Source organism: Chlamydotis macqueenii, chromosome 4, assembly GCF_036417535.1.
Source record: "Chlamydotis macqueenii isolate bChlMac1 chromosome 4, bChlMac1.mat, whole genome shotgun sequence".
NCBI classification, from domain to species: Eukaryota; Metazoa; Chordata; class Aves; order Otidiformes; family Otididae; genus Chlamydotis; species Chlamydotis macqueenii.
The window spans coordinates 34,415,076-34,427,334 of record NC_141559.1 but is presented as its reverse complement, the minus strand read 5'-3'; the positions used below and the strand labels follow the sequence as shown (position 1 = coordinate 34,427,334).

Sequence of the window (12,259 nt, the reverse complement as noted above, 5' to 3'; positions counted from 1 at the left end):
GGGGGTTCCCCGTGGAAATGGCGGCGGGGGGGGTGGGGGGGGGCGATGAGCGACCCCACGGGGACCTACAGCTCGGGGCCGGCCCGGACTCGCTCGCCAGCCCCAGCGCCCCGCGCTCCCGCCCGCTGCGCCCCTCGCGCTCCGCCGCGGCCGTTGCGCCCCCGCGCTCTCCTCGCCTCGCGCCCGCCTGTGGCCGTTACTCCGTTGGCGAACATGGCGGTGCCGACACCGGTCCTGGTGCTGCTCCCCGCCGTTCTCGCCGGTATCGGGCGCACGGCGCCGGGGCAGTGGAGGTCTGGGGGAGGCGGGGGGACCGAGCCGGTCCTGGGGAAGCGGGTCGGTACCGTGCTCCGTCCGGTCCCATCCGCAAGGAAGAGGAAATCTGAAGCGGTACCGGGCACTGGCCGGCTTAGGGGGCGCGGGCGCGGAATCTAGGCCGGTGACGGGCATGAGCCATCCGGCGGCAGGGTGGGGAACCGGCACAGGACGGTGCCGGACACCGGCTGGTCGGGGGGTGCCGGGACCGGTAACGGACACCGGCTGGTCCCGGGAGCGAAGCGGGGGGGGTGGGGCGGGGGGAATCCAAGCGGGACCGTGCGCCGTTAACGCCAGTTGTTCTCTACAGGGCTCCTCTCCTACTCCGACGCCGTTGCCAGCTTCCCGGTGAGTGCAGCCCGCCCCGCCGGCCCCGAGAAGGACGATCCCACCCGGCCTCCGGGCGCAGGGCGGCCCCTTCCCCAGGGCCCCGGGCCTGACGCCAGGCAGGAGCGTCTGGCCCTGGCTCCAGAGCTGCGGGGCAGAGCAGGGGTCCCGGAGGGGTGGCCTGGCTCCTCCCGAGGAGGAGGGTAACGGCAGGTGAAACCTCCAGAGCCAGGCCGCCCCTCGGGGACCCCTGCTCAGCCCCAGGAGATGCCCAACAGCTGAGAGACCCGGGGCTGTTCCCACCCCCCGCCTGCTGGGGGCAGTAGCACACGTGCCTTGGCGATTCCCACCTCTTACCAGCTCAATCTGTGGTTGCCCTTTGCAAGGACTCGCCGTCCGTCCATCCCTCTGACGTTAAGATGTCAGAAGGAGCTGTGTTTCCTAGCACGCTTATGTCCTGACACCACAGCTGAAGCCATGCTAGGCAGTAGAAGCCAAGCCGCAAGTGATAAATTCCCATAAGAACGTGAAAGATAATGTGGCACTTGATAACGCCGTGCCAACTCCTGTTGAGCGCTCCTTTCTGTGCATAAGTGTGCCAGTATTCTTCAGAAGTTCTCAGATCAGAAGCTGCTGATCTGAAAGGGCCCAAGAGGCCTGTTTCAAACAGATTATCTTAGACTTCTTATGTACCTATCTTCCCCAGCCTGCCTGCCACAAGTATAATGTGTCTGGATGTACAAGGCAGTACCGTCCAGTTTGTGGGACCAATGGAGAGACCTACTCAAACGAGTGTATGCTCTGCCTTTCAAACAGGTAGTCACTTAACTGACATCCTAACTTTCCCTTCCCTATATGCAAGCAAAATATTCACCCACACATCCCAATTAACTGATAGGTTATTGGCTTTGCATCGTTCACACTCTGTTAAACTGCAGTTTTACCAGTGTCTTCTCAACAGTCAATCCCTTGCAACAGCTTTTATCATGGTACCTGTAAATGGCTTAGGTTGGTTTCAGTTAGCTGGGAGTATTGAATATTTGCTTTTGTAGTTCTTAAGGAGAAGCATCTCAGAGGAGTGTTGCCTGTCATGTTCATGCAGTACCATGTTGCCATTAAATAAAATGCTGGACTCTTCCACACTCCCCATCAGAAAACATGAAAGATCTCACCCAAAATGCAGATTTTATTCCATAATGTTTACATTCAAGATCCAGTCTCCTATATTTCCTTTCACAGAGAACAGTAAGAATGCCAGATGTTAGGAGAAAATACTACTTAGCCATTCAGATTGTTTAAAAATCAAGAAAAGGATCTCCTAATATTTGAGAGAGCGTATTTTATTCTTTAATAATTTAATCATTTTTTAAAACAAATTGAAAACATACAAAAGCAGTACTTAATGAGCATTGTTACCCCCCATTACGATGGACTGGAAACATCTATAGAGCATCCTCCCAGTACAAACTGAGAGGAACTGCTAATGAATTGAATTGGATGGTGAAAGGAATTTATATAAATGAAATAACAGGATTTCTGTTTCCAGCAGAGGGAGGAAGTGGAAGTAGCACAACAGCAGTGACAGGCATTTACAAAATTACAAATAGACAGATCTCAAGAAAGGGAAGTCTGAAATATATTCCTGACTTTGGGCTGAGGGAAAGATTAATTGAGACTAGATAATTTACAAAATTCAAATTGCCAAGACAGAGGAAACATAGGCCAGAATAAGGAAAGTATCAAAGGTATCAAAGAACACATAAAGAAATAATATTTTGAAGAAGGTGTCAAAGTACGTTTAAAGGTATGCAGATCTGCAGAGTTTGGTAGCATTTTCACGAGAATACATCACGAACTATCCAAGCAAATGACAAATTGCAAAGAGAATTGCTAAGCCTACAATCTGGAAAAAAAACCCAGGGAATCAATGTGGGTTTTGTGTGTTGCACAGATTGCACACACAGTATAATCTGTGAAAAGGGGCAAAAAGAGGTGCTGGCATGTTACCTATTAGAAGCCTACCCATCTTTGCTGCCTAGGACGATGTTGGAGTGAGTTACTAAGAGACTGACTTGTAGACAGCCAGAGGTAAAAAACAGATTAAGCAAAGCCGATACAGATTTGTCAGAAATAATCCAACCAAATCTGTGAGATTTAGTTTTTTTTGGCAAGAGTAGGAACTTTTTTAGCAGAGTAGGAAGCAACAAAAGTGTGGCTCCATGACATGAGTAAAGTATTTTACATAGCTCCCCTTGATGTTCACATAAGAAGACAAATAGTTATTTAGCTGAAATTGTTAAAGAATGAAGTCACAGCACTTTGAAATGCTGTGGTTTAAAAGCAGTGATCAGCGTTTTACAGTCAAACTGGAAAGAGCTATAAAGTGGTATTTCCTTTAGGTGTGGTACATAATTCAGTATTTTTGTAATGAATTGGATATCCAAAACAAGACAATAAAAATTTGCAAAATAGCAAGAGATACAATGATCTGTGCAGGACAGTATCAAAATTCCCAGGGATCTGGAGAAATGGACTGAAATCAGTACAATAGAAGTCAAAGAGAAGTGCTAAGTATCACACATAGAGAGTGCAAATCATTGTTGTGGAAATATAGACAGGAGAGCATCTCAGTGTATTTGATCCTTTCTCAGAGCAGAATGATGGGCTTTGAGATCCAACCTTACATTTCTAGGACGTTTTGATCTTTAGGCATGATCCCTCCATTCCAGATGGGTGCATGGCAGATTCCTGATACAGCACTGCACATAGCACAAAGGGTTCTCCAGGCAAATCTGTTTCTTTTCACTCAATTCCTTAAGTAATCCATGATGGGCCTTACATCTTATTAGTATGAGACATAATGTACATGTTTTCTGTGAAACGTGGGCTTTAATCCAGTTACACACACAAGGTAGATTTTTGTCTTAACCATCTTTTTTGCTAGTATCTTACATGCTCAGAAACATGCATTTTGATCTGAAGGAGCACAAGGTGATCAAATACTATCCTGATTTTTTTTCCTTTAATAATTCAGTAGCTGCCATACTCAGTAGCTTTCTAGTTCAGTCTGGAGTTGTTGTTCTATAGTGTTTGACTTGGCATGAACACAACAAGGATAAAACACTTGGAGCAAAGCTGCAGCACAACCTTGCCCATCCTGGTTCTGCAATGCACCATGTTAACTGTAAGACCAAAGCTGATCTTCATCCCTACCTTTTTTTTATTATTTTTAAAGCTTAGATCTAACCCATTTTAAAATGGGTGCTAGAATGCAATTCCCATCTCTTCCCCACTTTGTGTCCAGTAGCAGTGACAACAGCTGATCTTAGTTTAAACCTAGTCTGGCAGCACTACAGGCACGTCTTTGGAAACAGATGCAGCAGCTTAAGCTGCCTCTGCAGGGTTTAGTGTAAGGGCTGTCCTTCTGCCAGAACTTTTCCTTACATCTTTACATCTGTTTCACATCCCCTGAGCTTGATTTTTCCTTTCATATTTCTAATCTGCTCCACTACCTTCTGGTTAAAAGATCCTTGATACCACTATTAGTACAGATTGTCCCTGCTTTTGGGTAATTGCAAGCCTCTTGATTTTCATGAGGAGTAAACCAGCTTGATTCTATTAAGATAGGGAAGCAAACTGAAGATCTAGGGCAGTTTGGATTCTATCACTTTCTTTTTGTATCTGTACTTGCTTGGTAAACTGAGATTTGTAACTGGAGCACCCCAAAGTACCATGTATGGGACTTAAAGAAAAAAATCTGATGTTCCCAAACTAAGGGAGACTTGGCTAAAATTTCCTTAAAGAAAATTCCAGCATTCAGAGAACCACACCCTCAAATTTTGGTGAAGCCTGGGATGCAGAGATGCATCAGGGTGCATACTGTTCCCACTGAATTCCCAAGTGAAAGGGGGAAATTTTGTAAGCAGTAGAACTGGTTCCCACTTCAGAGACTGTGACATTTGACTTGCCTAAGTGCTTTGTAATGGACACAGTCCTCATGGCGGGATTTGCCATGTGGTTTGATACTTCTCAGATTTGCAGATGGCTTTATCAGGTTTTTACAAGTAACAAAGCCTGAAGTGAGGCTGTCTCTGGTAAGTTACTTGCTCTGTGTGTATGATTCATAAATCTTTGCATCACAGTTACTTTGCAGTAGTGTTTGCCATAAGTGGTGCAATTAAATGCATCGCTGCATGTAACTGAACACATAGAAAGACATGAGCGAGTCCTCTTTATGAAATGCCTCTGTTAAATCCAAGTCTAGTGCTTCTCTTCTAAAATATTTTTGTTCTACTTGCAGTGAAAATAAGAAGGATGTCCAGATTTTCAAGAACGGAATATGCCAGCCAACTGTCAAGAAAATGAGACAGATGTAGGCAGTCCAAATGGCAACAATGCCTTGAATGTACTTTCTGTGTAGCCTGTCTTAATAAATAAGTTTGCCTGTTTAAACAAAATACTGTTCCTGTATTAAAAAGTGTTTATAAACATAGCCATAATACACTTATAACTTGAACCGCAATTTATTTTCTCATGCAAGATAGATCATAGGGTAAGAAAGAGATGTCCTGACTGTATACCAGTAGGTCAGTTTTTTGGAGAAGGAAATGAATGGGTACCCGGTGTCACTCCCACAGCAAACCTGGGAGGCCCCAGCACCTCCACTGTGGGCAGTGCTGGCAGCAGCAGCTGCTTGTTGTTCCTGGGAGGATCTGAGATCCTGGGGAGCCACCGGAGGGGTTTCCTGTGGCGGCTAACAAAGCCTGGTGATGGCAGCCTGACGTACCAAGCCTCTGCCCCTGGCTCCCTGCCTGCAGGTTCTGCCAGCCGAGGGCAGTGACCTGGGCACCCTCTGCTCCTGCCCCAAGTAAGGGCTGTTTTGGAGTGCTGGAGGCACGGGCAGGGGGCACACAACCTTGGCTTCTACCTTTGATCCAAGCCAAGTGGCGCCTGCTCTAGCCTCGGCCCCGGACAATGCCTGTGTCAGGCTTTGCTGGGCAGTGGCAGCACAGGCAGAGATGTACAGCACACTTCATGCCTGATGAACATTTACAGGTCAGTGACTTTGGTTTTGAAAAACAAAAATGCTTCCGTCTTTAAAGGGTTCCTTTAAAGGGTCAAAGCTATCCTTGTCTCCCAGTACATGCCTGCTTTCATCTCTTTCATGCAAAGGCTAATCATTGACGGTGGGATGTCATGTGTGGCACAACAGGAGGGCTGGAAGTTTAGGCTAAAGCTGTCATGTGGAGACAGGAGTATGTGGACAGAAAAGAAAGCTAACCGGAGCCTCCCAACAAGGTATCAGTTGTGGAGGGAAAATCAATTTCTCTATTGGTGGCAAATCCATTTGAGAAAGTTCCTGTGTGCTCCCAGCTGTCATTTCCACATCCAGAACTAGAAATTTTTACTTCTTCAAATTGTGCCAAATGCCAAAGCACTTGTGTCCTATGCTATGAATTAGCAAGTGGATGGAAACAATAAGCTGTTTCTGTTTGTATTTCTATTTTGATAACTAATTGTGCTTACAAGGGAACTTTAACAACTCCAGTCCTGTTAGCTGTATAAATGTTCACAAATAAATGACCCTCAGTGCTGTCAACTGGATCCTTCCAGAGCTGAATGTAAAACATAATTGTATCCTTTCCCAAACTAAAAAAAAAACAAAACCCAAAAATCCAGTGTTGTACTGCAATTTGGCATTTATGAACCTCTATAGATCAAAAAGTTGATGTCTCAGAATTTCAGTATGCGATTTAATGCGATTGCCTGCGGTGGTGCTGTTAGAGGTCCATTTTACCTACAGGTGTGGTAGGAAGTTGTCTAGATGGCAGATTGCTAAAGCAGCAAAATTAAGTGGCAAAGAGTGAAAGACAGCCTGTGGGTCTTGCATCAGTGGCTACAGTGGGTCAACACTGATGACTTCCACGTGCTCTAGTTGCCCAAAATTTGAACAACAATCTAATTGTTCCCAAAGTCATCATCCAACTAATGGTTTCACTGCTGGCAACTCTAGCCTTTGCTGCTCAGGGAAGTCACTCAGAAATGAGGTTTTTGAAGCCAGACTGTGTTCCCATGCTTCCTGTTTCCGGAGTGTGTTACTTGGAGGGCAAGGTGATGGGGCAGGCTCAGAGCCCAGTGAAGTACCCAGGTGCTGAGGCCACAGACACACTGAACTGCATCTAGCAGCCCTCTCCATCTTGGTACCCAGAGCTCCCTGGAGTGGGCGGCATTAACTTTTCCACAAAACCAAGTACTTCTTTTCTCTTGAGATTATGTTTCTGTTAAACTTTTTATATTGTTCTTCTTATTGTAATAAATAAACAGAATAATTGAAAGCAGGAGTTGCCCAGAATCTCCTTATTTTTATAAATTTATTTTCATTAGACTTTTATTTTCAGGTGGCTTACTGTTATTCACCCTCCGGGCAAAGTGTTTTTTGGATGGAACAGGTCTGAAAGTTTATTGCTGTAGCTATGTTGCCCAACTTTCCTTTTGCTCTCTCTTGTTTCATTTTAAATGGTGCTTTATACTTCTTGCTGTTCTTCAAACTGTTTAAACATACATTTCTAGCTGGAGCAAAGAGATGTATTTCTCCTTGCCAGAGAGACTGGTGTAGAGCATTGAGTCATGCCATGCCTGGCTCTGACAGGAATTGATAAAATCCCAGACTCCTTGAAATTAAAAGTTGACTAGTACAGGACAAGTCACCAATGCTTGGTGACCACCATGTTTGATTTATCAGAGACATTAAAATGCATATCTCACTTTGATTGCTCAAAGTGTTGACTGGCATCTACTCATGGCATTTATGAACTATTTAAAATCAGTAACTCAGAAGGATGTTACTGTAACCTTCAGACATCAGTAAACCTTACGACAAGCATTCTCATTAGCTTATTGTATCTGCATGAGGCTCACAAGGGATTATACTAGCTGAACGACAGCTAGTGAAACAGATCGTGAGACAAGGTATGAAAGGATCTCTTTTCTATCTGATGGGCGGATAATATTTTATTTGATTAGGATTTTATGGTATTTTATAGCTCCCCAGGATCAGCACAGTCTTGATCTGACTGGGAGGAGAATGTGCAGCCATCCATCTAGGTCAAATGAAGGTCATAAGATGTCTTATTGGCTTTTGCTAATGAAGGGTAGATATGAATTATTTTGTTCCTGGTTGAGCTACAAGAAGAGCTTTTTTAATGGATTAAATTCCCAACTCTTCCTCCTGTGGAAATATTTTTTAAAATAAAATTGTCCAGGAAATGTAGGTAAAAAAAAATGTTTCCTGGTCTCCACACACTGTTGCCCAGCAGACACTGCAGGTGTGTTTTCTGGGACAGCTGGACTCCAGCTCCCAGCTTAGTTGTGGGCAATTTGGATGTGCTCAGCCCCTTTGCTTCAGTCACTCTTTTGAGGATTTGCAGGTTTTCTCAACCAGAGGCGGTAACAACCCTCCCTGAATTGCTAGCAGAGTCTTTCAGGACTGAGGATCCTGAAGTACTCCTGGGTGTGACAGAAATGTATCAAACCCACCACGATTCCATTGATACATTTAAGGCTTAAAAAATATTGCTGGCTGTTGAAAACCCTTGTCTATGGGAGAGCACCTATCTAAAGCTGCAGAAAGGAGAGGTCTAACAGGGAGCTATGGTCTGAATCCTGTGGGAGACAAGTCAGAATGAAGGCCTTAAATTTGTGGATTTCATCTTGCTCCCTAGGCGGCAGCATTTGCTTTCTTTTAAAGCACTTTTTATTTTGTGATCTCAGTGCGGATGTAAGAAAGACTTCTTATTAATAATCGTTTGTATGCATAAACGTTGTGTTAGGAGCTGTGTCGTAGTTCAGCCTCAGTAGGGGCCAGACTACGCAGTATCTCTCTCACCCCCGCACCCTTCGAGAGAATAGGGAGAGGCAATGTAACAAAAAAGGCTCCAGGTTTCAGATAAGGACAGGGAGAAATCCTTAAAGTCACCATTACGGGCAAAACAGTCTCGACTCGGGGAAAACTACTTTTATTGCTAAAAACACAGCAGGATAATGAGACCGAGAACAAGATAACCTGCCCCCACCCCTCCCTCTTCCCGGGCTTCACATTATCTCTACCACCTTCTCCCGCCCCCCGAGCGGCACAGGGGGGAAGAGGGAATGGGGGTTGCGGTCAGTTCATCACGCGTTGTTATACGCCGCTGCTTTGGCGTTGGGGGAAGAACTCCTCACATTCCTCCCCTGCTCCAGGGTGGGGTCCCACCCGAGGGCCACAGTCCTTTGTGAATCTGCTCCGGCGTGGGTCCTCTCTTCCACGGGGTGCACTCCCTCCAGAACGGCTGCCCCAGCGGGCCCTCCACGGGCCACAGCCTCCTTCAGGCCTCCACCTACACCGACGTGGGGTCCTCCATGGGCTGCAGGTGGATCTCTGCCCCTCTGTGGACCTCCATGGGCTGCAGGGGGACAACCTGCTCCACCACGGTCATCACCACAGGCTGCAGGGGAACAGACTGCCTCACCATGGGCTGCACAAACCTGGGCTGATCCACAGGCTGCAGGGGAATTCTGGTCAGGAGCCGCATTACTCCTGCCCCTCCTTCTTCACTGACCTTGCCGGCTGCAGCCGTTCCTCTCACCACAAAAACTCTTCACCGCAGGCAGGCAGACGCCTCTCAGCATCTCTTCACATCTCATCTCCTCTCCACTTCTTGCAGCCGGGCCGGGCTGAGTCGGGCCCACACAGCCGCCCGGCGGGAGACCAGAGGCTGAGGCCTGCAATGCCCACAAGGCTCGCGCTTCCCCGTCTCTGCCCCTGCTCAGCATCTTCACATCTTCTCTCCTATTTTTTTTTTCTGGTTTCCCCTTCTTAAATACATTAGCACAGAGGCATTATCACGGAACGTTCCGCTACCAGTTGGCTCGGCCTCGGCCAGCAGCAGGTCTGCCCTAGGCTCGGCCAAGTCCACTGAACACAGGGGAACCACTTCTAGAGCAGCTTGTTCCAGAAGCTGCCACCTTAGCCCCCCCTCACTAAATAAAACCAGAACAAGCTGTTTCTTTCCATCTGTACTATTAGTGTCTTTGGTACACAGTCAACCTCACCTACTTGGCAAAGTTAACTTGCTTTTTTCCTAATCATTGAATCCAAGTATGTTTGCTCGAAGAGAATCTGCAATACATCGTTTTGTTAAAAAAAAATTAAATTATTCAGTGGGCAGATATCTAATAGATGAACCCGTGGCATTCATTGTCATGCATAAGATTGCACTGAGTTACATCTTAGCTTTGTGGCCGTCTAGCTGGTCACGCAGCAATAGCTTCAAACCCTGTTCATAGAAGCAGCACAGGTTTCTGGACAGAGCATTCTTAGCTAGACGACCTCAGGAGAAAAAGTGACCTTCCTCTGTGAATCAATCTCACCTTTACACTGCAGAAAAATTAACGTTTTAAGTGCTTTTTTTTGTCAGCTGGTGAGAAACTATATCAGATTCTGCTACACTTGTTTTATTTTACCTTTTAAGCAGCTCTTAATTACTCTTTCTCACATTAGATGCAAAAGCATTTAGAGTTGATCTAAACCTGTTCCTACTTCAGCTACTCTGTTTCAATTTTTCCCAATGACAGAGGCCAAGGGGATGAAAAATGCGACTGTGAGGCTCTCTGGAGCAGAGAATAGGGCTGGGACTGAGATGTTGAACTTGTCTAGGAATAGTCCTGTGTCTCTGTAGGTTCTATGGCATATTGCAGCAGCCTCAAACTGCTGGCCCAGAAGGGCCTGAGTTTCCTGGAAACTCTTTTTCTTACCTGCCAGTACCCTCTGGACACCCAGCAAGCCGCAGATGTCTGTAAATGGACACCTGGAGTGAACCCTCTCTCTTCACTCTGTTTGAAGAGCATCTGTCAAAGTGAAGAGTGAGTCTCTTAGGAAGCTTTGGGGCTGCTCTGCAATAGCTATCTGCAGGCATACTCTTACCTTCTGGAAAGCATTGGGAAACTCCAAGTAGCTTGTTTCTCACTGCAAATTTCTGAAAAAAACAGCTTTGCAAAAACATGAGATTCCAAGACTTTCTGGGGATTTTTCTTTTTTTTTTAAATGGAATTTGTGGTGTTCTGTAAATTGATGGATATGGTTGCCCCACAATATATTAGGAGACATAAATATAACTAGAATGCACAAAGCAGTAGTGAAATAACTGTGAATGGAAACTCACATCAATCATTAAGTTTATCTAATAAGAATCATAGAATTATAGAATCATTTAGGTTGGAAAAGCCCTTTAAGACCTTAGCCAAGATTGCTGATAAGTGATGGAAAGTGGCTTGGTGAACACTTCTGCCAGCCCCCTCAGTAGCATTGGGTAGACCCCATCTGGCCCTACAGACTTACGCGTCTAGATTTGGTAACTAACCAAATGTAAGCTTAGAACGATGACTTAAAACGTGCAACCACTCCTCTGTGAGGTAAGGACACTGAATTCTGGAGGGTTTCCTTGGATGGCATCCTGATCCAAGGCGAGAGTCTCCAATTGAGAGCCGCTGCTCCAAGGAACGCTGCCTCAAAGGGGTCTCCGAGCAGACGCCAGTTACAACCCAAGTGAAACCAGGGCTTGTGGTCCGATACGGTCAGGTCAGCCCCCATTGGTTAAGGTGGTCTCCTAGGCGTGCTCGTTACCTGGAGACCCCAGCAGCCACTGCGTGGGCTTGGCTAGAACTTTCAAGGGCTTTCTAGGCACACTCACAGAGAGTTAGTTAAAACAAATTCATTTATTTTCATTACAATAAAAATTATATTGTTATTTACTATGTATCAAATAAGGGGCCCACAGGGCTCCATCAGTTCTTTCCAGTGGGATGGCTGGTCCCATCCCCTTATACGTGCTAACAGCACTCTCAGCTGCAATGGCATCTTCAGCTGAACCAGGGCAGACTCCCCAAACTCCCGTTACGCTCAGCTCCTCTCAAGCAGCGTCATCTCCACGCCTCGTTTGTCCACATCTGCGGCGCAGACTCCCCAGGCAGTCTCTGCGATCAGCCTGGCCCAGTGTGCGAAACTGTCGCCCGGGCCCCGTCCGTCTGAGAGGAAAGCAGGTCCTCAGGGTCACGGGCATGGCTGGAGAAGCCTGGGGCCACCAGCACGTGGGCGCAGAGCTGCAGACCTGGGACGTGCAAATTGTCCTGCTGGGTGGCGTCGCCCTCGGTCTGAAAAGCTGCACCTCGACAGCAGCGCAGCTCTCCGGCCGCGCTGTGCTGCTGGTGAAGGCGGCCTCTGCCTACTCCAGGCTCAGGTAGGACACTGAGCTGCCTTGCTGCACTGCAAAGGTCACCTCAGTGCAGATGTTCATCTTGGAGGGGCTTGTCAGCTGGAACCTGCAGGAGTGGGAGGAGGGCAGCACCATGAGCTGGCAGTCGTGCGACTGAGGAAAAAGCAGCCAGGCTGATCTTGTTGCAGATATTAGGAGTAAAAATGAATCATAGAATATAGAAGTGTTAAGAATCAACAGTAATTACAAATTATAACTTTAAAAGAAGGAAACTGCCACTGACACCAATTTGCTGCTAGAAATCCCCTACCCTTTCCATCTCGATCTGGGAATCGAGACAATAGAAATAAGGGAGATTAATGAGATAA

General features: G+C 46.6%; 1 protein-coding gene across 1 annotated transcript; it reads left to right on the top strand.

The window, feature by feature from the left end:
* Positions 1–213: 213 nt before the first annotated feature.
* On the top strand, positions 214–5,018 carry LOC147600907 (trypsin inhibitor ClTI-1-like). Its single transcript, XM_086747646.1, has 4 exons — positions 214–262; positions 626–663; positions 1,349–1,458; positions 4,943–5,018. Exons 1-4 carry the CDS (start codon positions 214–216, stop codon positions 5,016–5,018), a joined length of 273 nt encoding a protein of 90 aa, XP_086603772.1.
* Positions 5,019–12,259: the final 7,241 nt, after the last annotated feature.

Excerpts from the sequence above, each read along its gene's own strand:
- LOC147600907 (XM_086747646.1), top strand. The coding sequence starts at position 214 with ATGGCGGTGCCGACACCGGTCCTGGTGCTGCTCCCCGCCGTTCTCGCC. Across the intron at positions 664-1,348 it reads ACGCCGTTGCCAGCTTCCCG|CCTGCCTGCCACAAGTATAA; the intron begins GTGAGTGCAGCC and ends TATCTTCCCCAG. Across the intron at positions 1,459-4,942 it reads ATGCTCTGCCTTTCAAACAG|TGAAAATAAGAAGGATGTCC; the intron begins GTAGTCACTTAA and ends TTCTACTTGCAG.